Source organism: Candidozyma duobushaemuli (assembly GCF_002926085.2).
Source record: "Candidozyma duobushaemuli strain B09383 chromosome Unknown E_B09383, whole genome shotgun sequence".
NCBI classification, from domain to species: domain Eukaryota; kingdom Fungi; phylum Ascomycota; class Pichiomycetes; order Serinales; family Metschnikowiaceae; genus Candidozyma; species Candidozyma duobushaemuli.
Genome location: NW_020289900.1, coordinates 687,874 through 711,912, shown reverse-complemented (window position 1 = coordinate 711,912; position 24,039 = coordinate 687,874). Strand labels below are relative to the sequence as shown.

The 24,039-nt window shown below is 47.9% G+C and overlaps 7 protein-coding genes and 1 non-coding gene across 8 annotated transcripts; 4 read left to right on the top strand and 4 right to left on the bottom strand. All coding sequences in view use genetic code 12, as the record gives it.

Moving 5' to 3' along the window:
* Positions 1–2,417: 2,417 nt before the first annotated feature.
* Positions 2,418–2,534, top strand: CXQ87_004554. The gene has a single exon (XR_003148173.1). It is a non-coding gene; the product is annotated as a 5S ribosomal RNA (ribosomal RNA).
* Positions 2,535–3,411: 877 nt separating this feature from the next.
* Positions 3,412–4,487, top strand: CXQ87_004553 (mitochondrial 54S ribosomal protein uL2m; the record flags this gene model as incomplete). The annotated part of the gene is made up of 2 exons (XM_025482992.1): positions 3,412–3,906; positions 3,927–4,487. 2 exons carry the CDS (start codon positions 3,412–3,414, stop codon positions 4,485–4,487), a joined length of 1,056 nt encoding a protein of 351 aa, XP_025337935.1.
* Positions 4,488–5,449: 962 nt separating this feature from the next.
* CXQ87_004552 (uncharacterized protein) lies at positions 5,450–6,027 on the bottom strand (the record flags this gene model as incomplete). Its single annotated transcript, XM_025482991.1, has 2 exons — positions 5,450–5,533; positions 5,554–6,027. 2 exons carry the CDS (start codon positions 6,025–6,027, stop codon positions 5,450–5,452), a joined length of 558 nt encoding a protein of 185 aa, XP_025337934.1.
* Positions 6,028–7,171: 1,144 nt separating this feature from the next.
* CXQ87_004551 (uncharacterized protein) lies at positions 7,172–10,445 on the bottom strand (the record flags this gene model as incomplete). The annotated part of the gene is made up of 2 exons (XM_025482990.1): positions 7,172–7,789; positions 7,893–10,445. 2 exons carry the CDS (start codon positions 10,443–10,445, stop codon positions 7,172–7,174), a joined length of 3,171 nt encoding a protein of 1,056 aa, XP_025337933.1.
* A 3,214-nt stretch (positions 10,446–13,659) lies between these two features.
* Positions 13,660–15,585, top strand: CXQ87_004550 (uncharacterized protein; the record flags this gene model as incomplete). The annotated part of the gene is made up of 1 exon (XM_025482989.1): positions 13,660–15,585. One exon carries the CDS (start codon positions 13,660–13,662, stop codon positions 15,583–15,585), a length of 1,926 nt encoding a protein of 641 aa, XP_025337932.1.
* Positions 15,586–17,133: 1,548 nt separating this feature from the next.
* CXQ87_004549 (uncharacterized protein) lies at positions 17,134–19,893 on the top strand (the record flags this gene model as incomplete). Its single annotated transcript, XM_025482988.1, has 1 exon — positions 17,134–19,893. One exon carries the CDS (start codon positions 17,134–17,136, stop codon positions 19,891–19,893), a length of 2,760 nt encoding a protein of 919 aa, XP_025337931.1.
* An 89-nt stretch (positions 19,894–19,982) lies between these two features.
* Positions 19,983–20,825, bottom strand: CXQ87_004548 (Mn(2+) transporter; the record flags this gene model as incomplete). The annotated part of the gene is made up of 1 exon (XM_025482987.1): positions 19,983–20,825. The coding sequence occupies one exon, from the start codon at positions 20,823–20,825 to the stop codon at positions 19,983–19,985; it is 843 nt and encodes a 280-aa protein (XP_025337930.1).
* Positions 20,826–22,248: 1,423 nt separating this feature from the next.
* On the bottom strand, positions 22,249–23,794 carry CXQ87_004547 (uncharacterized protein; the record flags this gene model as incomplete). The annotated part of the gene is made up of 2 exons (XM_025482986.1): positions 22,249–22,304; positions 22,372–23,794. The coding sequence occupies 2 exons, from the start codon at positions 23,792–23,794 to the stop codon at positions 22,249–22,251; spliced, it is 1,479 nt and encodes a 492-aa protein (XP_025337929.1).
* Positions 23,795–24,039: the final 245 nt, after the last annotated feature.

Below are 24,039 nucleotides of genomic sequence, written 5' to 3'. Positions count from 1 at the left end.
TGCCGTGGGGTGTTAGGTGCTTTGGAGATGCAGCCGATGGCATCTCATTGTCCTCCACGATCTAGCGTGGGGGCACTGTCCATTTTCGTAATTTTCACAATAGCCTCTCAAGACACAGCTTCTCCGATGTTTCGGAAAACCTTACAAATATATTTCTTGCATGTGCCACTGTGAAGGTATTCTTCACCTTGAGCGGTCTGACATTGTAATGGTACAGTAAGTTCCTTCAAGCTCTGTCAGATTAAATCCCCTTCAGTTCGATACATAGTCATGTTAACGAATAGCTCAAAATGAAATCCCAAAAATGGCTCCCCCATCTGTAGACGTGGGGGACCATTTTATATACGGAGATGCGGCAGCTAACTCGCAGCAACATGCATCCACAGGGTCCAGCTTTTGCTTAAACGTAAAGGATATATTCAGGATGTGGAGGAGCAAGTTTTTGGTATCTTCCAGCCAAACCGGCAAAACCTCAAACCGTATGTGGTTCAAAAAGTTCTCATCGGTTCTGAAGCATGAGCGCCATTTGTACATTTTACGTTTAAAGGGCCCTCTCGTGGGGAAGAATGTGAGTGATTTAGCCTTTCTGTAAGTGTCGTCACGAGCTAGTCATCGAGATGCTTTTTTTTTATATGCTTGTGATGCCATTGAAGTCAGTGAAGGCGAACATTTTGGTGAGAGACTCAAGGCGATAGTTTCAGAGGTAATGGCTGATTTTTGTTTGAAATACAGCTTCAAGATTGAATTTGCCGTCCACTTTATTCACATTGCTTAACATGTGTCCAAACACCAGTGTCACCAAGGAATAACTCAGAGACATTGATACCCTCTCGGTTTCGGGTACACAACTAATAACTGCAAGCTGTATCATTTGATGACAAAATCACCATCACCTCTTTATGCAACAAATCGACGAAAGAAGCATTTGCCTTTTGACGTCACGATGTGGTGCAGGATTTTGCAACCATTATACCCATAAGCCTCATAAACCCCATTGTAAGACTCATTTGTCAAAAGCCCTGAAGCAACGCAGCTGCCACCATAAAAGCCTACTAGACCTAAGCTGAATCAATAATTATATCCCACTAATAGAAACTTCTTTCAATATTTGTCACCTCTAAAGCTGTACTCAAAAAATAACTACATCCTGTGCACCCCTTGAAGAGATACCCTCAACCAAACGAATCCGAATCAAGGGGTGCGGGCATCTCCTGATCATTTTGGCCGCTCAGGTATAAATACGAGGCATTTCCCTGGTTTCAGAAAATCGGGGAGTCTTGATTGATTTCCCCTACTCGGGTGCGAATCAATCTGTTGAAAGGTGATAACCTTGCACTGGGTCGAATCATAGTTTGCCATCTTTCTAAAGGCCTTTTTGCCTCCGATAAAGTCGAAAGTTGCGGTCAGCTCCAGTTTTGGGGAGCGTTGCTTCATGACTGCTCTTTTTCAACGGTTGTGTATTTGGATACAAGCGTTGATGTTATGAACCATTTTAGTCATTGGATCGTCCTTGGCAGCAAGTCTGTCAAGGATCAATTCTGCTGGAGGAAGCTGAGTGCCTCCTAGCATGAGAAGAATGTTCACCTGTGGTTTTCCAGATGATGATTCTTTAAATTCGAGAATTACATCTCCTGGAGATGTAAACCAGTCTGTGAAGAGCTTCCGCTTATATGAAACATCACCACATTGAAAGTTTATCTAAACAATTCTCGAATAATCCAATGGTCTTTGATTAAATTGAAAATGAGGTGTCTTCCATATGGGACCATAAGGTCTCCATCACAAGGTTACAAGGGATCTTTGTTGGGATGTTAAGCCACTGGCCATAGGTCTATTGCATCACCATGAAGACTTCAAGATCATCCACTGCGAAATGTCCAAACTTCCGTGATCTCTTTGTCCGTTTTCTCGTTATTTGTGTCAAGTATCTTAGCAAAGTCAGGATCCTTCTTCCGGATGTTTCCCATGAGTCTCACATATTCCATGCCTTCACTTTGGATGGTGAATAGAGCATCGTGCATATGAAGGTGTTTGTTCCTTGAGCTTTGCTTATCAAGTCTAGCTTGGAGAATCCCTGTTTGTGCGTCATGAAAGATTCTCTATCATCCTTGGGTTTCCTATGATGATATTCAAAGAGTTTTTGATCTATTTTATTTTTTTACACTGTTTTTTAGTTTAATTGGGAACTTTTTTCAGAAATTATCATTACTAATTTGATCTCTTACTTGGTTTTCTGATTTTCTAAAATCAATCGATGATTGCAGAGCAGGTATATCACTACTGGGTTTCGCCGTAGATTTCATGCAGCCTAGATGCGACCAGTTTTTCAATTTTCACACTTTTTATGCACTCCTGCATATATAAAAAGTAATTATTAAATGCTTCTGTATAGTGTGCCAAAATTGTTCACTTTCGGTTGCGGCCACCCGGGGTGGAAAATACTGTTTCCCGTCCGATCAACGAGCGTCAAGCCGCCCACGGCCACAGTGAGTAATACAGTGGGAGACCATGTGTGAAATTGTGGTGCTGCAATCTTTTTGCCCCTTATTTTTTTTGTTTTTCATGAACCAAAGGCATACTGATGAGTTCTTTTAACCAGACATTTTATTGACGTGATGTTCGGTTTCGTCATTCTCGTGTTTTTCACTATTCGATCCTTTGACCAAGAGTGCGACTCAGTCCTAGTGGATCTCTTCTCAGCTCTCACAATATGGTGCCTCTAACTTTCAATTTTATAAGCGATCAGGTCAAATAGGGTACCTACCACTCAGCCTTTATAGACTTTGTGTCGCTTTTGTCAATCTTAGAAACATACAGCATCAACGGCTTCACCACTTCAAATGGCTGCGAAATACCACAGACGGCCCTAAGCCGTATATTCACTAAAACTGCCAAAACCTAACTATAAGGTTTTGAAATCTCGAAATACAGAACTATCAATTTCTTTGATCTGTCAGTTGAAGAAGGCTGTCAGGTATGTCCTATGGGTCGATAAACACGGCGAGACTTTCGAGAAACTGACCTGAGGTCGAGACACTCAGTAACATTAAGAATTGAGATCTTATAGAGGTTGCCTCTACTACGACATAGTTTCTATTACTCTTACAAAAACATTTCAGTAAAAAGAATAAAAAGAAGTATGAACCAACCCTACCGGATCGTCTTTTCTCAATATGTGAAGATGTAGACCACCATGCGAACACCCCCAGTTATCTCCACACCCACGCAACCAAAAACAACCGAAATTACACCAAAAAAGTCGTCATATCCCATTTTCCACAAAAGCACCCAAACCAATCCCACCCCGTCGACTTCATGTCCAAATTGCCGCCCATCTGGACAACCCACCCAGGGCCTCCTGCACAGACACCACCATAAAAATTTACCGCTTCTTTTCCATCCAAAACCACCATGTTTTCCCTATCCAAGTGGCTGTTGGCACCCGTCACGCGGCAGGCCATCCGTCTCCAGAGCACGGCGGCACGCAGCAGCCAGCTCCAGGGCGGCATGACGGAACTTGAAAAAAGAGAAGAAACCCACGCCAGACAGAAGGCCTTGATGACGGCAGAAGTCAAGTTCAAAACGTTCGAGGCAGGCCCGGCCAGACCCGGTTCGGTGAATTTCAGAAAACCGATCCACGAGCATTTGTGGCGGGGCAAGCCGGTGAAGGAGTTGACGGCGCCCATGAAGAGAAGTGCTGGTAGAAACAGCTCAGGTCATATTACCGTGAGAGGCCGTGGAGGTGGTCACAAGAGACGTGCACGTCTTGTTGATTTCAACAGAGTCGTTGCCGGTCGCCAGAAAGTCGTCAGAATCGAGTACGACCCCAACAGAAGTGGACACATTGCCCTTCTTCAACACGAAGAAACAGGCAACCTTTCATACATCTTGGCCCTCTGGGCGTCCGTGCGGGTGACCGCGTTGAGTCGCTTCGCCTGGGCCTTCCTAGAGATTTCGTCGAGGAGATGCAGAGAACTAACGACGGCGAAATCGACGAGGCCCTCTTGAACTCCAGAATCATGCAAAGAGGCAACTGCATGCCCTTGAGCATGATGCCCGTGGGAGCCGTGATGCACAACGTGGGCTTGCATCCCAACAGAGGCGGCCAGTTGGTGCGTGCCGCTGGTACTTTTGCCCGTTTGCTCACGAAGGAAACCGACAAGAACAGAGCCATCATCAAGTTGAGCTCGGGCGAGCAGCGGTACGTCCGCTTGAACTGCTGTGCCACGTTGGGCACGGTGTCCAACAAAGCGCATGCTTTGACCAACTGGGGTAAGGCCGGTAGAAACAGACACAGAGGCTTCCGTCCCAAGGTCAGAGGTGTGGCCATGAACGCCAACGACCATCCTCACGGTGGTGGTCGTGGTAAGTCCAAGTCCAACAAGCTCTCGCAGTCGCCATGGGGCCTCAAGAAGTTTGTGCGGACCAGAAAGCACCATGCCAACAAGTTTAAGGTGGCCGACAGACCCCGTCGTTCCGACCCATAGTGTACATAGTTTAAGGCGAAGCATAGATGCCGGGGAGGCGTGAGTAGTAGGAGAGGGGATGCAGTGGGAGGGTGTTTACTGGGGAAGTTAGTGGTCAGACTACAAAATTACTACTTTTTGGTCAGACTACAAAATTACAACAATATGTTTATTCAACGAGATGTGGCACTTTGATGAAATGTCATAAGTTGGGTATTCTCGTAGTAAGGGCATTTTACTTGAATTTGTTTAAATAATTGCAGATTAGAAAGAAGTACTTGAGCATTGGTAATAGGGTACCTCACACTTCACTTTGTGGAATCGATCAACTACAAATTCATACCAATTCCACACCAACAACATCCATGAATTCGGCTCGTTGGTGAATTTCAAAGGAGCCATTTACTCATGTCGTTTATTAGATTTCCACCAAGAGCGTTGATTCAGTCTCAACCTCCAAGTTCAGTACTATCATTCTGAGGTCAATGGACCATAGCTAAACCAAAAAAATGTTGTTGAGAGCCCGGATGGCTGTGAATTTAGGACTTGACTCAGTGGAACCGCCATATCCTTCCATATGGATATCTGAAACACCTCGCCTAAAAGCCATGAGTACGGCGCTTTGGAAAACGCATGCCTGTTGTTATCATTTCGTCATCTCGTTTATCAAAGGCCAAAAAGGCTCTCAGCTTCAAGCTTCACACTCCCCAAACCTCATGTCAAGCCATAGACAAATATCCATCGAGAGAGCCACATTTCAAACGCCACCAACTACATCCATAGATTCGGCTCGTTGACGGAATTCCCGAAGGCCTTTCTTCAGTTTTTCACTCCAACCGTTGATCTAGTTGTTCAGTATCAAGAACCTGAGGTCCAATGGTTCCATAACCAAAAGCCATAGCAAACAATTCTTACGTTCAATACCGAATGGGCAGGCGCCTACATCTTCTTTTCGTTTCATCAAATCATCATATCGCTAAAGCCTACATTTCCTCACAGAAAGGCAACTTGGCCCAGCCTAGCTGGGCCTGGGCCCAACAAACAAAGCCCTTGGCGGCCTCCAAAAACTGCACCCCCGTCCGGTAACAATAACATAACCGGATCCCGCCAAAAGCGCCAAAAACGCAACCAAAAGGCACTTGTGGAAAACCCCAAGCAGCCGTCTTTCGCTGCTGTGCATTCTGTTCCACACAAAGCGGGCCGTCAGCAACGCCGAGGCAAAAACCAGCGGACGAGGAAGCGGCGCCAACGACTGGAACAGCTGCTGTGGCGACCGGGGCCGTGTTTCGTCGCTGTAGATACTGAGCACCTCCGATTCTTCCAGACGAGGACCAAAAGAGATAAGCGGACGGAGCGACAGCATCAGCACGTCGTCGGTGGCGCCATAGCGCAAGCTTTTCGATTTCATGGATCCCGACTTGATGGAGCCTTCAAGCAGGCGTCTGGACGTTTGTGCCTCGAGATCGGAGTCGTCGTCTCTGTTGCCGACTTTCAGGGCAAGACGGGCGAGGTTGTCGAGCTGCTCGCTGAGGGAGCGGGCGTGGGGTTTGAAAAAGACCATGGGTGGGATTCGGTAAGATTTGGGTGTTTTGGGTGTGGTGGTGGAGAAAGAGGAAGTTGGAAATGGCTGCAAAATGCGTCGCAGTGGGTGATAGTGGTGGTGGGAAGGTGGGTGAAGGGCTCAAGGTCAGGCAAAACATCAAAAGGCGGTTTTTGAGGTGAAAGCTGTTGTTTGCAAAGTTGTTGATTTGGTTGGAAATAGGTCCAAGATTCATTGGGTATCTGGTTGACTGCCCAGTATGGCCATAGTTGACCTATGATGATACGAGGGTACTTCGAATTGCACAGCAGTATCCACTTATTTAACGGTCTCCAGATTAATACGATCAAGCCGTATTGAATTTGGAGTCGTTGTTTGCACAATTATTGAATTGGTGCTTTTCAGGGGAGATGGGCTGTATAGGTAGTACTGCTCAGTATGGCCATAGTTGACCAATGATGCTATAATGTCTCCTGACCGAAAGTAGTATAACAGTTCCCACCTATTTAGCAGCTTCTAGTCAGACAATATAGTCCAAACCCTTCGAATAGGTGCATTCTGTTGGGTCGTTGGAACAGGATACTTTCCGAGTACAGACTACACAGACCCATGGCATAGAGTACTCGGCCCTTCCAAGATAGCTAGTGATTCATATTTACAATTTATAGCCTGATATCATAAATCGCTTCATTTTAAGCTTTGGAGTTCAGACTTTATAGGCTAAGAGGTGCTCGCTGAGTACATACCCATCTGTAATCCATGAACACACCAAAGACCCACACCAAACGCTATGTCAACTTTCATGATTCACCTGAATGGCTTTCCATGAGACTGTCTCGCAAACCACACCCTGAAATACAACAAACTCACCACCCAGCTATCCAGCCTCAGCCAAAATCCAATGTATAGCCCCAAACTCACAACTATCCACCCTACTAGCCACTCGTGTTTCAGTTAGATGGACACATTTGACACCATCGTTTTCTCCAAAGTATCTCCAGGCACTCACCATATACACCATTTTCACGATCCTAGTCACACATCCTCTAGCTTACCCCATCTCACCAGCCATCCATTCGGTAAACCTTCCACTATCTATGCACCAACAGCTTCATAAAATCGCTTAGTGCTGAAACCCTCACCATCTCACTCAGTGCTGAAACCCTCACCATCTCTTAAGGGGGCCCAACTCCTCCTCATCGGATACCATGTCCCCACACAAGTACCGCCTGGACGCCTCCAAACCCAGAATATCCAAATCCTCCATACAAATCTCCAAGTACTCGGGATCGCTGTACATAAACGGAACCGCATCATCATCCTTGGTTGGAACCCTAAGCTGCTGTTTCGTGAAAGAGTCCACAATCGTCACCTCTAGTATGAGAATGCCCAAACCGGGCCTGAGCTTGAGACCAGGCACAGAGCCAAAAAGTTGAGTAAGCTGTGTTATCGTGATAAACCGGAGATTGGCCTCTTTGATGATGAGGATGGAGTTGATCGACATGTACGTGAGCCTCTCCAAATGCTTGTTTTCGTACTTTATGAGACTCTCCCGGCTAAAACAAACAAGCACTTTGTGACTAGCATCATGGAGAATCGCCGTAAGCCTCCCGTCGCTATGTGCCTTGCAAAAACCTAGAATACGTAGTAGAGGTGTAGCTTTTATGTTCAAGTCTTCTTCGCTTGTATACACCACAAACGCCTTTTTGGCTAGCGGGTTCGTGTATGTGGACTGCTTGTTGATGACGTCACGTACCAGTTCGAGAAGCCATGCCGGTAGGATCTGGATCGGGTGCATTGCTGATATGCGAAAAAGGTGAGTGTTGATGGTGTACTACACCTTTTTTTTCGTTCGCAGGCTATATACATTAGGGTCGGCCCTGCACCTTCATTTTCTTGTAGTGAAGCCGTTTTTCTCTTTTTTGCTGCCGCTTGTCCATCATCTTGAGCCGGTCCTTGGCCTGTCTTTCGCCTTCTTCTCCGGGCGAAAGTGCCGTGATGCTGTCAAATAGCGGCTTCTGGAACCCAAACGCCTGGTACCGAACCGACATCGTGTCGTAGGCGTAGCACACGTCCATGTCGTCAAAACCAAATTCAGGGTCCACCTTGTACTTGACAATGTTCTCCAGGACGTCGCCGAGGTACCGATCGAGCATCTGGCACTGCTGCTCGTATTGTTGAGAGGATCTGATAAATGTGTGTTTCTCGGAATTTCGAGTGCTGTGGTGGGTAAGGAGAACCTTGGGGCACCGCATGAGCTGTGCCATTCTCACGGCTTCCGTGGTGGTGGTGTGCTTTTTGGCGAGTGCCTCTTCTATAAGATCGTCTTCGAGCGAGGCCTCGTGAATGAGCAAATCGGCGCCCTGGCCCGTTTTGAAGAAGCTTGGGTTCGGGCGAGTGTCACCGGAAAACGACAATTTAAAAGTTTCGTTCTCGGAAAGCCTGAATGTCATGTTCACAGAGTAGGCCCAGTAGCAGTGGATCGCTCTGACGGTTTCCACTTTTTCTAGATGAACAGCGTCGTAGAGCTCGCGTATACGCTCTTCGGGAAGCGAACCTAGCTTCTTACGGGGAATCGCCACGTTCAACTGGCCCTCATCAAAGGCTTTTTCAAAATCGGCAATATCCGCTTGTTGAAATTCGCTTTCACGACGAGCATGGAAATCCTCGTTGCTGATATAGACGAGCCGGCTGAGATCGATGCTGGAAAACTGCTTTTCAAGCTTGTACCACTCGTTCAAGAAGTGGTCAAACTGCCACGGCAAGATCAAAAACAACTTGGCGTCGTTGTCCCTGTTGGTTTCAAACCATGCGTTGATCACCGAAACGAGCCCAAGATGATGGTCAGCGTGGAGATGACTGAGATAAATTAACTTGAGCTCTTTCAAAATCTGCTGCATCTGTTCGCCGTTGTTGTGGCTGAACATCCGCAACATCGTGCCCAAGGTGTTTTCACCGCCGTCTAGGATAACTGAGGTGAATCCGATTTCGCCAGTTTCCGTCTTGTAGGGTATTCTGACGAGATTTGAGAGGACATTTCTGTGAATAGCCGGAAGGGCTGATCCTGTGCCCACGGTGAAAACCTGAACGTGGTCCTTCAATGACTGTGCGTTCTCGAGCGGGCCCAACAGGATGATTTGCTTGCTCAAAAGCGATTCCAAGTCGGCTGCAATTTCCAGATCGGCAATGTGCTTGTTGTAAAGAGTCGCCCAGGTGTCGTTGGCCACCTTGGACTCGTCAAGCTCGATTCCCGTGGATGAAACGTTGAAGTTCTGAAGCATTTTGAGACCCACTGAATTGGGCAAATTTGGCCCGTTTTTCGTCTCGTGGTACGGGAGACAGAAATTGTCGTTCAGAAAGCACTTGAGCTTCATGTGGTGAACGATGGATGTGGTGAAAACAAGCGAATCGTCACACACCAGCTTGTGGCTGATAACGTGCTTGCAGTCCGCTGGAAACTTCTTGATAAAGTTGACGTACGCCTCCAGCGTGAAGTCGATGTCGTCGCCCAAAAAGTGGTACACGAGTCCGATGTCCTCGTGTCCATGTGAGTCGGACTTGCGGAACCACTCCTCGTTGTTGATGGTGTTCTGGAGGTAGTGCTGGTTGGGAATGTCTATAATCACGGCTTTCTTGAATGTGTAGGGCACCTCCAAAACCTGTTCGGGCTCGACCCACGATCCGTCTGTGCTTTGGACTCTTTGGCCCTGGGTAAGTTCTCTAAAAGCGACTCCTCGAGGAACACCCAACTCCATGGCCTTTTTCGGGTTGAATTTGCCTCTGACCGGGAGAAAACGAATCACGTATGAAAGCGACGGCTGGTTGTGGAGATGCAATGACTGAGAAGGGTCCGGAAGGGCTACGTGTGTCTGAGCCTCTGTTTCGGAAGGATCCAGTTTGTACGAGTCTGGATCGTCGCTGTTGGCCTTGGAGGTGTCTTTGGGAAACATCAAGGAGGTGATTTTGGAGAGCTGGCGCTGGAATACCGCCACTGCCTCTTCAGAGACCAGCTTTTTCGGCAAATCGCTGTCTATTTTCACCGGGAAGAGCATCACGGTAGAATCGCCAATAACCTGGCCGTCGTGGGGCTCCAGAATATTAAGCTCGATGCCCCGGCGAAACACAAAGTAGCGCCATGTGGCGACAATATAAGAAAGCACGCTTTTGCTATTGGTGAACACATCGAGACCTCGGCTGGTGGCGTCAGAGGTGGTCAAAAAGAGACCCGGAAGTCCGCCAATCTCAGACCAAAACTGCAAGTTTCCCGTCATAAACACAGACTTGAGTTTCCCGAGTCTCATGCTGTTTTCGTTAAGCGTTCTCTGGGTCCCCTCGGGCACCTTTCCAAAGAGAAATTTCGAGCCCTCTCGCGTGTGGAGCATCACGAGCGGGTGCTGGGTATCGCTTGTTTTGTGGCAGACGGTTGTGAAGCTGAACATTGTGGAGGAGCTGTTGTCGATGTCTGGAAACCTGGAGAAAAAAGTAGTGTGGTGATTTGGCGAATTGAAGAGCTGAGGGGGCAAATCGCTGGCACGGGGGAGTCTGGCACGGCGGTTTTTGTGGCTGTGGCAGCGGAAAAAGGCGGTGTTTCGTGGCGTCACTCGACAAAAGTGACCCATATGAGTCTTGTTGAGATGGGTTTGCGATGCTTTCGCGGTGGTAGGAAGGATGGCCATTTTGTGGATGGGTGGGAATTTGACGATATTTTTTTTTCTGATTGCTTGAAGGGGACTTTTATAGATTTTACGGAGAAATGAGGTGAATTGGAGATTGGGAAATGGCGGTGGGATTTGGGTGTTTGGTGGTGGAGGTTGATGCGTTTTGCAACCATTGAGGTGAGCGATGGGTAGATATATGGTGCGTCTTGGAGGGAGGGAGGCCTAAACAAAGACAATTGGAAATTTAGGTTTATTGAGTTTTCGGAAATCCTGAAAAGTAGTGAAGACAGTTCGAGCCAGGGTTGTTTCGTTTGGTCTCTTCTGGCTTTCTATAGTAGGTCAGCCTGGGAGCCTAGATAAGATGCACATTAAGATGAGTAGGAGATTAGTTCGAAAGTTAAGGAAATGATTCTGAAAAAAAGTGGTTGTATCTGCACTAAATGGCGACTGGGACCTCGAGAGGCCTATAGCTTCGTCTTTCCGAAGCTCAGCTAATTGGTGGATCTGCTATGCTCCAGTAATATGTTGATAAGGTATGATCTACGAGGAAGAGGTCAATTCCGAACCAAGAGCAAAATTCCATAGAACAAACCTGTCAAAACATAAGATGGAACATCTCCAAAAGTATGCTTTGGGCGAAGATGATGCTTCTTCGAAGTGTAGCAGTATGCTTAGAAGTGTAGCTTCTTCAATGCTTAAGAGGATACAATATAGTATCACTCAAGTAATGAAGAGCACATTTGAAACCGTTGATACTCACAGTGAGAGTCACCACGCAACACCTTCTCGACAAAAGCCCCTGCTTTTCGAAAAAGCCCCAATTTCTCGAGGCACCTTCTCGATATGCCTCCACCTCAAGCCTCCACTTACACAGAAGCTGATATTCTAGATCTCCGAAAATCCCCTATTTCCCAAATTCCAAATCTTCAAATGCACCCAAACACGGTGACCACGTCCCACGCATTCAAACCGTGTTGTATGTTTTCCTTATCACCCTCCCACGAGGATCATCTTACGTCACTGTCAAACGCCAATCTGCAAACGCCACTTTTCAAACGCCACCGATTCCAGACCACGACGCACGATAAGCGGAATTACACAAAATAAACTTTCCGATTGTTTTGTCGGTGCTTTTGTGGAGGAACGTGGGGCAGATGTGTTGATGATGCAGCGATGGAAAACACGAGGAAGCCGATCCCAGGGCTTAGAAACACGGTGCCCTAGGGAGAGTTGTCTTCGAGGCAAATTGAAGAAACGAGTCAGGTCTCAATTGCTTAAGGAAATTGAAACATCAAAAAACAGCATCCACTTGCCTGACTCTCGTAAACAAATACGCAAAATCGATCTAACAAAGCGCACCCGAGACTCCCCGTGGAGCCCTGAAGATCTCTGATAGCAGATCAGGCTTAGAAACACGGTCCACAAAACACCCCGAGGCGACAAGAATACCACTTCTTAAAATTTTGAAGTTCGATTCAAAGTGTCTTCATCAAAGCATTCATTTTTGTTGAAACCTTCAACGTGCAATCTTTGGGGTTTTTCCTGCTGGACCACTCCAAAAAACAGCCCGCACAAAACCGCCCGCGCTACGGCCTCTTTTTCTCGCACCCACTCCGAAGCTTCTGGGGTCGCACCATTTTGGGCCCCGGTACCCTCCGATTGTGCTCCGCATGCCCAAACTGGAAGGAGGGTTGCCGGCTGCTCGGCAAATAAAGGGGCGGGCGGTGCCTGTTTTTTGTGATTTTGTGATTTTGATTAATTGGAAAAGCCCGAATTCCGGTTGTGTGGTTTTGGGCATTCTCGTTATTTCGCTTCTCGTATCGCTTTCTCGCTTCTGCGTTGGGTCGGGTGCAAATACCAACTTCTGCGACCCCGATTGGGAAACTCGGCCATAAGCTCGGTGAAGGAAATACAACAAAACCAAGATCTGAGAGTTTTGATCGAAGCGTCTTTAAGAAAGCCGTCAGTCTGAAAAGCGGAATAGGTCTTTGTGGCTCTTTGTTGTCCCTGCCAACTCGTGGATTCCACTTGTTCAAAGCCCCAAAGCTAATTTGTTCTGCGGCACAGCTGCAATAATACGTCTGCGGCAAAACAAGCATCTCGCATTTGCCTAATTGGTCAGGCCCATTGAAACACTTATAAGAAGGGATTTCCGGTTTTTTGGAGCAGAAGTATCCACTTGCAGAGGTTTCTTCGAGGGTTCCATTTGACGTCTTTAGTGATTTAGATTGCTTTTAAGATAAGATTTTGCTGTGAATCTTGCAATTGACCTGACTTCGCTATTTCAAGTTTGACATAATTCGGTCAGAACCACTCCCTTTGAAGAATAAAAAAAGACAAGCACATTTCGTTTGGCTACCCTCATTTTTGACGCCCAACTAGCCTGATATTTGCTTACCGTCGTTGAAAGCTCAACACAACCGAGTGCCATTCATTACAGAGATTGAACCCCAACTGGAAGCCCATTCACAGCTTCCACTTCAGTTCAATAACTTCAAGTTCAGCCACTAATCGTTCAATTGAACTTACCCCCGTTGGCTCACTAACTGTCGTTGAGACTTCACCTACTAGTCCTGGAGAGTTCAACTTCACCTGAAACTCCGCTTTTTGACCGTTGAAATTTCACATTTAAACGTCCTTATCGCTGGCTAGTGCTCTTGGAAGTGTGCCTTTTGAACTCCCAACTACTGATTTTTGAATTTTTCAGCCCTTCATCGTTGGAAGTTCAGTATCTCACATCTCATAGTTGCACTCTCCAATTCATCGTTGAGCTTCAGATCGTTGAAACCCCAATTCGTTTCTACGAGCCGCTCATTCAAACTTTGTCAACCCGTCAACCTCGCTAAACCGTTGACAGAGACTCGCAAAGCCCTGTTCGCAGCCACCGCCGAGCCTCACAACGAACAACCAAGGTCCAAGCAGAACCAATACACTGCCCATCGCTCAATTGGCTAATAGCTCAATTGACCCACCCACCACTTAATTCCACTACGCTATGCACTTCATCTGCGTGACCCACCTCCTCGCCCAGCTTCTCCTCATATTCGCTGGAGCCACCGCCGCCGCGCCAGATGGGTCTCCCCTGGGCGGCTACGCACCCGTCCACGTCGCCTGCTCAAACTCCACCCTCCTCCGCGAAGGTAGCCTGATCTCGCAGGCGGAAAAAGAATGGATCGCCCTGCGCGCCGAGATCGCGGACGCCGCCCTCGCAGACTTCCTCGACCACCACCTCCCTGGCGCCAACGGCTCCTGCCGCCTCGCCACCGCCTTTTCCGGAGGCGGCTACCGTGCCATGTTTGTAGGAGCAGGCGAACTCGCCGCCATTGACTCACGTTCCGCAGGCACGCTGCCTCTCAAGGGCCTCCTCCAGGCGAGCACCTACATCGCAGGGCTCCTGGGCGGACTGTGGCTCCTCAGCCTGGTGGCGCTTCAGGGGTGGCCTCAGGTTGAAAACATCGTGGATAGTGGGCTTTGGAACGCCACGAGCGAGAACTCGTTGATCGACACGTCGGACTTCTTGGGGCTCGCGTGGGCCGTCGTCACGGCAAGCTACAACCGCTTGTTGACCCACGTTCGCCACTGGGAAAAAAGTGGAAAAGGTATCGGTGAGGAAATCCAGGCGAAGGAATCCGCGGGCTTTTATACTTCTCTCGCCGATGTGTGGGGTCGCGGACTTGCACACCAGTTTTTTCCCCTGCAGAACAACTACTATGCTCCAGCACTCTGGCTGGATTTGGCCGATGCTGATTTTTTCAAAAACCACCTGATGCCGTTTCCGTTGGTGACGGCTTTGGCCAGAAGGCCAGACTCGCTTGTTTACGATTTGAACCTGCCTGTGGTGGAATTCAATCCGCTTGAAATGGGCTCCTTTGATACCTCCATCAACTCTTTTTTTCCCACGCGGTACTTGGGTACTGAGGTGGACAACGGCAGGGTTTCTGGAAATTGCACCAGGGGCTTCGACAATGCCGCTTTCGTTTATGGAACGTCGTCGTCATTGTTTAACCAGTTTTTGGATACCCTAGTTTGTCCCGATTGCGATCAGCTCCCCGGCGTTATCAAGTGGTTTGTGCGGAATCTCCTCAAAAGAATGTCCCGCCAGAAAGAGGATATCGCCATCTATAACCCCAACCCGTTTTTCGGATCGGAACACGCCGCCTCGCTGAATGTTTCGACCAGCGAATCGCTTTTCCTCATGGACGGCGGAATTGGCGGTGAGTACCTCCCACTTTCTTCCTTGATGAATACCCACCGTGAGGTGGATGCCGTTTTGGCTTTCGACAATAACCCCGGCGGATGGCCGGACGGATCCTCCTTGGTCAACGCTTTTCGTCGTTCTCAGACCTACGAGGGCCAGTCCACCATTTGCCCTTGGGTCCCCGGAGAAGACACCTTTTTGGCTCACAATTTCACCGCTCGTCCTGTTTTCTTTGGATGTGACGCTAAAAACCAGACGGATCTCGTCAAAGACGATGTCGTGCCGCCGCTCGTGATCTACCTTGCCAACCGTCCGTTTGAGTTCTTTTCCAATCAGAGCACGCTCCAATTGACATGGCCTGATGACGAGAAAAAAGCTACCATCCAAAACGGCTACGATATAGCTTCTCAGATGAACGGCACTGTGGACGCTTCCTGGGGCACGTGTGTGGCTTGTGCGTTGGTCAGAAGAGACCAGGAGCGCCAGGGTGTTGAGCAGAGCGAAGAGTGTCAGCGTTGTTTTGAGAAGTACTGCTGGGATGGTTCTGTTTATGAGGGTCCTACTTATTACAGGCCTGTGAACTATACTGTGGACGGACTCACCAACAGCAGCATGACGCTCTGGGGAAATAACCTGATTCCTGTGGACACGAGTCTGAGTGGAGGATTCAGTATTTGGAGCGTGCTTCTCAGTGTTTTGAAGTCGATCTTTTCGTGGTTCTGATGGCTGCAAAAAGCGCAAAAAGCTGCAAGCGAAGCTGTCAAGACGCGGCTTAGCTGCGGCGCGATAGCCGCAGCACCTAGCCGAGTGGATAGTTAATGAGAATATGATGAGGTGGTTGTAGGCGGGGGACGCCAGAGGCTTATTCGATTTCGAAGAGAATGGAGCCTTTTAATAGCGAGTGTGGCTCTGGAGCTGCCGCACTGGTGTGGATAAAAATAGGTCTGTCGATGGATGTGTCAGGGTTCTAGTGGGTGAGAATCTGGAGGAATCTTAAGGGCCATATTTGATTGAATTTCTCTTCACATTGACGTTGCCTTGCATATGAACTAATAGCAGCCGTAAGTGAGTGGTATCTTCAAAACCATCACTCGCATCCTGGTCCTAGGCTGAGAAGCTATTAAGAGCACCATTGCTGACATTGCGAGCCTCATCACTCCAAAGTCTATTTCTAAAGGCTATCTCTATACTCTATATTTATAGTTCGTTTAATTAGCTTGACTCAAAAACTTTCGGATGACTGCAAGGAAATAGCGGTGCTTGAGTACATCTGCCATGCTACAACCAATTTACATCAATACCTACAAATACACTTTTAGCACCTATTGGTTTTACATCGTCACTTCAGAATTTAAACGTCCGTCAAAAAGTCAGATTGCATCATCTGTTTCCTCGAAACTCATATCAACTGACAACCATATCCCCATCTCTTTAACCTCCCTTCCACCTCCCCATCGCATCAAATTCACCCTTCCGTTGCCCTCCACTACTTCCCACCCCTCCTGATTTTTCCCAATCCAGCCGTTCCACCCCACGCCTCGGGTGCCAGATCATCAGCCATTGTTCATCTTCTCAGAATGGTGCTATTGTTACCCCAGGTCATCGCACAAAGTGTAAACATCAGCCGTTCTTGGTGCCTGTGGTAGCTTAGAAACGGCGATATTGAGGAAAAGGGGGTGGACAAAAAAAGTGACTTTCTGCTGTAACTCATATGTGATGATTCCAGATCTCATCCTCGGCTGATCCTCGGATGGTTTCCAACTTCTGAGTAACCACACTTATCGCAATTTCAGAACAATGGATTCTCAAATCATCTTTAAATCCTTCATCGTCTTCTTTTATCGTCTTCTTCCCCTTTGTTATTATTTTCCTCCCCCGTCCCCCTCGTATTCACGAAATATGGGGAAGTGCGTCTTGCAGCCAGCAAGCGGCTCAGCCAACAGACCACAAAACGCCAAACCCACCAACAAAAACATCAAAATCACGCAAAAGTCAACAAAACATAAAAAACCAATTTCTCTTTCTCCCCAAAGAGGCACGTTTTCCAGATCTCACCTGCATTCACGCCGTTGCCCGAGATCCTCCTAATCCATCGAGCGCATGTGCGACTCATCCAGAAACATCAACTACAACTATAAAAAGGCACCGTCCCCCAGCTCACCAGAAACGAATATCCAAAAAATAAAAAAAGTCCCATACGCTTTGGCAAACGCGCCCCACCCCTAATCCCTAATTCCCAACCAAAACATCTCCAAAACATCCCCTTCCAGCATGGCTGAAACAGCCGTATCCGGTCATGCCGAAATCATCCAGAGCATTTTAACACAGAACCCCCAGCTCCGGCCCAAGGACCCCGACCACGGCTTCGACTCCCGTACCTCCATGAGAAATAAGGCTCTTCTGGCGCTTCGGCTCGTGCCAATAGTGGGAAAAGTCGTTCCAGCAGTGGACCACAAGAAAGAGCTCATAGAAAAACTCAGACACCAGCAGAAAACAGCCGTGACGTTCAAGGAGTGGTACGCGATCCTGGCCGAGTTGGACGAGCTCTTGGGAAACAACGTGTGGAAGTTGGACCCCCAGCTGCCCTACTACGACAACGATACCGTGTACAAGAACCTCCAGGAGCTCAGAAACGCCCGTTTGCTGAAGGACTACAACCTCTTGTTGTACTTGATCCGGACAAAATGGACCAGAAACGTCGGCAACATGGGCGACATCAACTTGTTCCGCCATTCTCACGTTGGCACCAAGAAGCTTATTGAGGAGTTCATTGAAGAGTGCCAGCTTTCGCTAGACTTTTTGACCAGCGACCCGGACGTCAACCTCGACGACAGATACCTCCTTGGCATGTTGATCCAGACGCGTAAGAACATCGGACGAACGGCGCTTTTGCTCTCGGGTGGTTCGACGTTTGGCGTTTCCCACATTGGTGTGTTGATTGCGCTTTTGGAGACGAACTTGATGCCCAGGATCATTCTGGGCTCTTCTTCGGGCTCTATTTTTGCCAGTATGTTGTGCTGCAACACAAACGACGAGTTGACCGAGTTGTTGTCGCTGATAACCGAGCAGAAACTCAATATCTTCGGTTCGCTGGACCCAAAAGAGGGAACCTTCAAGCGTTTCTTGGAGCGGGTCAGCCACATGCTCAAATTTGGCACGTTTTTCGATATCAAGGGCCTTCAGGAGTCAATGCGTGAGTTTGTGGGTGATTTGACATTTCGGGAAGCCTACAACAGAACAGGCAAGATCCTTAACATCACGGTCTCGCCTGCCTCCATGCACGAGCAAACCAGACTTTTGAACTATCTCTCGGCGCCGAACTGCTTGATCTGGTCTGCTGTGAGTGCATCTTGTTCCCTTCCAGGCATTTTCCCTTCGTCCTCCATTTACGAGAAAAACCCCAGAACTGGAGAGATCCGCGAGTGGAACAACGATGTCTCGCTGAAGTACGTCGACGGCTCCGTGGACGGTGATCTCCCAATCTTGCGTTTGTCGGAGATGTTCAATGTTGACCATATCATTGCTGTCCAGATCAACCCCCATGTCTCTCCCATTCTCCGACTTTCCGTGGGTGCTGCGTCTGGAAACGTCGAGAACGAATTCAGTGACGCCGTCAGAAACGTGCTCAATAACTGCTACGACTTCATTGCCTGCGAGATCATCCACTACCTCCAGATCATCCACGAAATGGATGTCTCGAAGAACTTGGCCATGAAGGCTATATCCTTGTTATCCCAGCAGTACTCTGGAGACATCACCATCTTGCCAGAACTTAATTTCTCTGACTTCCCCAAGGTTTTTGAGAACCCCAAGCCCGAGTTTTTGCTCGACTTCCTTCTCAGAGGAGCCCGTGCGTGCTGGCCCAGAATCAGCCGTATAAATAACCACTGTGGAGTTGAATTTCATCTAGACAAGGCCATCACCAGGCTTCGTGGTCGGGTTATTGCATCTTCCAACAACAGGATCACCTACAATAGCACATCCATGAACCCTAGCAATTCGGATATGTTGAAGAACGGTGAAATGAATTCCTACCTCATCAGCTACCCGGTGTTCAACAAAGAACCTAGAGATGAGGAGAGACAGGGCCCAGAGCTTCCACAAATCAGAAGACACAATACCACCACTAATGCCAGCATCTACACACCCAAGGAGAGAGTACCCAGGCAAAAAAAACGAGACAGGTTTACCTCGATGTTCAATGGCAAGGGTAAGGGCATCTTGAAAGGCAAGTCAACGACTTCATTACTGTCTATGAACCGGAACCTCGATCGAGGCGTTGGCAGCGAGCCTTCTGCGGGACAGGAGCTTGCAATTCCTTCCATCGAAGGCTATGATTCCTCGTTCGACGAGCACCAAAACGGTCGCACGATTCGTAAGGCGCTCAGCTCGGGCAATTTCCAGGTCAGTGGAGACTCTGTTCCACAGAGCCCCATCAAGCTCCGCAGCAGCCCCAAAGACGACAAGTCTGTCCATTACTTTGACTCCGACAAGGCCTCGTTGTACTCCACGTCCGGCAAGAAGCTTGAGCGGGTACGAAGCCAGGAGAACAGAGAGAAAGCCAATCTTCCTCGGTCACTGGGAACCACTGGAAGCAGCACGTACTTGACTCTCAACAGGCTGAGGGAGAACCTGACGTCGTATAGCCCCCAAACCAGCCAGGCGTTCATGCAGCTTGGCTACGACAACGAGATGATTGAGCTGATGAAGACGCTCAATCTGCCTGACTTGCGGAGGCTGATGTCGAAGACCCGGATGCTGTCGATGCGCCAGCGTCACCACACCCGGTCGCTTCTGGGACCTGCTGGTAACCAGGCATATTTCGACCGCAGCAATGGCGCTACAACGCCCACTCCGCTCAACAAAGCGCCTGTCTTTGATAAGGAAGTCAGCGATTCTGGCCAGTCAAAGGACGCCAGCGGACAGGTTCTGTCGGACAACGATGCCGACACGGAAATCGACGACGGCAAGAAGGAAGGCGAGGAGCGGCTCGAGGAGGATTCCGAGGGGGAGTTCTTTCCCTGTGAATGAAGGAAGGGACCCTAGGGTCGATGATCAGGGTCGATTGTTTCAGGTAAATTTGTGTCCTAGGGACAAAGCATAAGTCTCATAAATCATAATTAATGTGCGCCGGCGACGGAGAAGAGAATCGGAAGGACCATGCCGCCGACGGTCAAGATCAACTCGGTGGAGGAAAAGGCCTGGGCCTGGGGCTTGGCGGACTCGATGTCCTTACCCTTGCGCTCCAAGACCTCCATCATGACGTGGATCACGGAGTACAAGAAGGTGCCGCCGCTAAATAGAAGCAAGATGCCCAAGACCAAGGGCGAGTCCAAGTGGAAGGTGGAGATGATGCCGTAGGTGAGTAGGGAGGAGGTGGGCGTGGACAAGGCAAACAAGAGGAGGTGGAAGTTGACCACGTTCTGGGAAAAGCCCTCTGTGTGGAGCACCACGGCCAAGCTGAAGGCCGTGGGGAGCTTGTGGATGATGATCATGAAGAACAAGAACATGTGGAAGGAGTTTTCGTGGAAAAACGACAGTCCCAAGGCGATGCCGTCGACGCAGCTGTGAAGAATGAGGCCAATTGTCAAGGTGGAGTGCAAGGTGCTCTCGAGGCGGGCCTTCCAGGAGCTTTCGTCCGAGTACTGGGACGGACTGGAGTCTTTCACCACCGTGTACTGGTCGACAAAGAACATCAACATGAAGCCGACCAAGAGCGAGGTGCCTGCGACGGTCGACGTCAGCAAAATGTGAGGCCCTGCGCCACGTCCCTCGAAGATCGTCTCGGCGCCCTCTGGAATCACCAAAACCAACACGGTGCCCACCAAAATGCCCATACTGGCGACAATAACCAGATCGAGCTGGTGAAGCGGCAAGCCAAACTTCCACGGAAGGAACCCTGCTGCAAACAGCGTGGCTGCCATGAACACCGCCAAGAGAAAGAGCACAAGGAGCTCGGGCATTTAGGAAAAAGAAGTGGTTGGTCTGAGAAACGCGAGGTGGGAATCGGTGTGTAGATATAGTGCGATCCGCCAAGACCCTGGATTTTTCATTTTTGGATTGTGCTTTGCATTTTTGATTTATTTTTCATTTTGATTTGTTTTGAATTTGATGCAACTGATCCCAGTGTTCTCGGATTATTGTGATTTTGAAATTGGTTTCGATTTGTTGCCTGGTGTGGTCGAATGATGGGGTCGGCTTGCAGGTGGCTAGTGAGGTACCGAGCCGGTATGCCATTGAGGTTATGGAAATTGGGGCATTGTTTGGAATTGGGATTTTGGAATTGGTGGATTTTTTTGATTTTTGATGAGTTTGTTTTTCGGAGATGACTGGACGTGAATTGGAGAAATTGAAAACTTGATTGGGTTGTGGCCAATTTGTCACTAGATCTCGCTGATGGCTTAGATCGGTGTCGGACCCTGTGGGATGCGAGGTGAGATTCTACGGCATTGGGACTTTTCGAGGCGGAATTAAATTGATTAAATTTTTGCTTCTCCAAGAATCCTGTCATATTTTTTTCGCTAATTTTTTCCCACCTCTCTAAGCCGGTATGGTCTGTTGAATCTGATCGATAGTTACTGGGCCAATGGGTGTATTCTTCAAAACAGTGGATGAGATTCCTCACTCTTGAATCTGAAGGCATTGAGTAAACTGTGTATTGGTCTGTGAGCTAAGTCTCTGTAACCGTGTAACTTCTTATAATTATTGGTAATGCTTCCCCTAGTGAATTGATGGTACTATTGTGAGATCCTATGACGTTTATGTAAAACTAAACACAATTGACGAACTTGAAATTATATTGGTAATGAATAATACTCATCAACATAGAAAGACAATACGAATTTGTGCTCTGATATGCTTCGTTGGTATTGTCATAGATGTAACCCAGTAATCCACCTCTACTTGCATTTTGGGTGCGAATGGCATTACCCACAGAAGATCAAATGCGTCTGTAGCAGCCGAACGAGGTTACAAAAAATTACTGAAAAAAATACCCCAGCAATCTCCTAGTGACAAACAAAAACAAGATCAATTCCAGAATTTGCTGTCTGATCAAGAATACGAGATAATCTTGGGTTGAACGACACTCCATCTGCGACTCGATCTTCAAGTCCCCATTACACCTTCTGTGACAGTTGGTTTTGCAATGCAATTTTGCCCTCCTTGATTCCTCACACTTTTATTTACAAGCTAAAGGGATTTGAGTAATTGCTAGCTATTGCTAGCCAGATTTTGTGATGACTAGAATACACCCAGCCGGTGCACTATGTACAATATTATGAAATAGAATGGACAAAAGTCACCTTCCGGTGCAATCATTTTTGTTGAAGTGTTCGGCTCTCTTGTATGAGCGCCTTTCCTTTCTATTCCTCCTTTTTTGGCAATTTACCTCGTGTAGCCTTTCAAATCGTCAGGCACTGACTCTTCCCTCTCTTTGCCTTCTTTGACACGCTGAATTCGGCAAAACTTTACCTTCGTATTTGGAAGGACATTTCCGACGCGGGTGACTCTTGTCACCGCAATTACTGCAGCCCCTCAACTTACATTCCACGAGTGAGTGATCGGTGGTGTAACATATGCTGCAGTATTTGGCACAGAACTTGATCGAGCAACTCATCTCTGCTTCATCGGGAACAATGCTTTTAGGCGCATAAGATGAGTATTTCTTGATGCATTTCTCGTACCACTTTTCATGCGCAGCAGCGTGTGCAATAGCAAATTCAAATAATCCCTCTCGGGGTATAACCAGTGAGGCACTGACGAATTCTTCAAACTCCTCTATCAGGATACGGTAATCTCTGTAATCTTCTTTGTTATATTTTAGATTGGTGAGGTACACCTCCACTGTTCCTCTTTTAGGAGGAATCTTTCCCAGAACAAGGTTGATCTGGACATTGGAATAACAGAACTCCGTTTTATCATCTTGGTGAGGCAACTCTTCCCACAGAGTAATACTATCCACCGGTTGCAAATGGAGATCTTTAAACGACATCTTGGGAGGGAATGGTCTTCTATGGAGAACAACCACCCATAAGAAATTTTCAGACTTGGGGCTCTTGCGCAACAGGAAATGTCTGGACTCATCCTGGGGATCGACGAATTGTTGTTCGTGAACAAGCTGAATAATACTCTCTGTAATTTGACCAGTTTCTGGTGGAAGGTAATCATTGGTTCCCTCTCCGCTTAGGCTGGCATAGATAGTTTTGATACAACTTGTTTCCAACGCTCCCAGAAAGTGGACTTTGGAGCCAATCACTCTCGCATTACCTATGAGCACGCTTGAAATCGCCTCTGCAGCGGCTTTTTTAAGTTCTTCTCTAGTGTCATTTTGAAGTCTTCTTGGCCTCGATTCCAGTTCATTGTCTTCAGAAAGCATCTCTCGATTACGCTTTTCGGGATGTTCCTTTCCTAAGGAGAGTCTCCCGAAAGCCTTCACATAGTCGGGGCGTAGCTCCTCCCATCTAAGTTTCGCCTCCTTGTAGCTCTGCCAGCCAAATCTACGAAGAATAGCTGTCATCTCATAATCCAGCATCCCACTCACGTTTGACACGTCCATCTTGTAGGTAATGCTATTATGAGGAAGGTCATTCAATTCTGAGCACACGGTCTCCTTGGAGGCGCCTTGGGTCACGATTTGTTTCACTTGGTTTTGGGTAAAGTAGGAGGCATCCTCGTAACCTACCATGGCTTGTCTTAGTAGGTAACTCATGTTGTCCTGGTGATTCTCGTGTGGATCGCTGAAATTCGGATCGACCAGTTTGGGAGAAAGACCGATCCATTCTGTGGGAAATTCGTTTTCATCACTCTTTGGTTCAGGCTTCTTTGTTGTCTTTTGGTTCTTTCTGCCCCGTTTACTTTTCAGAGGCTGTGGAGTGGCTGGATTGGAGGAACGATTTTTTCCATTTCGAGTGGGCTTCTTTTCAAAAGTCATGGAAACGTGAAATGGGTGTTGCTTTGTATTTATGGCATTTCTTGGAGAATGATGGAGTAGACCTCAGTTATCGCTGAGTACACAATGCGAATGTTGATACAACATTAAGTGTTGATCTAGGACAGCATAGTAGAGATAAGAATGTTTATAATTATATCACCAGATTTTTTATAATTCCACTTTACAAACAAAAAAAAAAAAAAAAAAGTAGTTACAAGAAGCTCGTAGGATGAACGTTAAGGCTG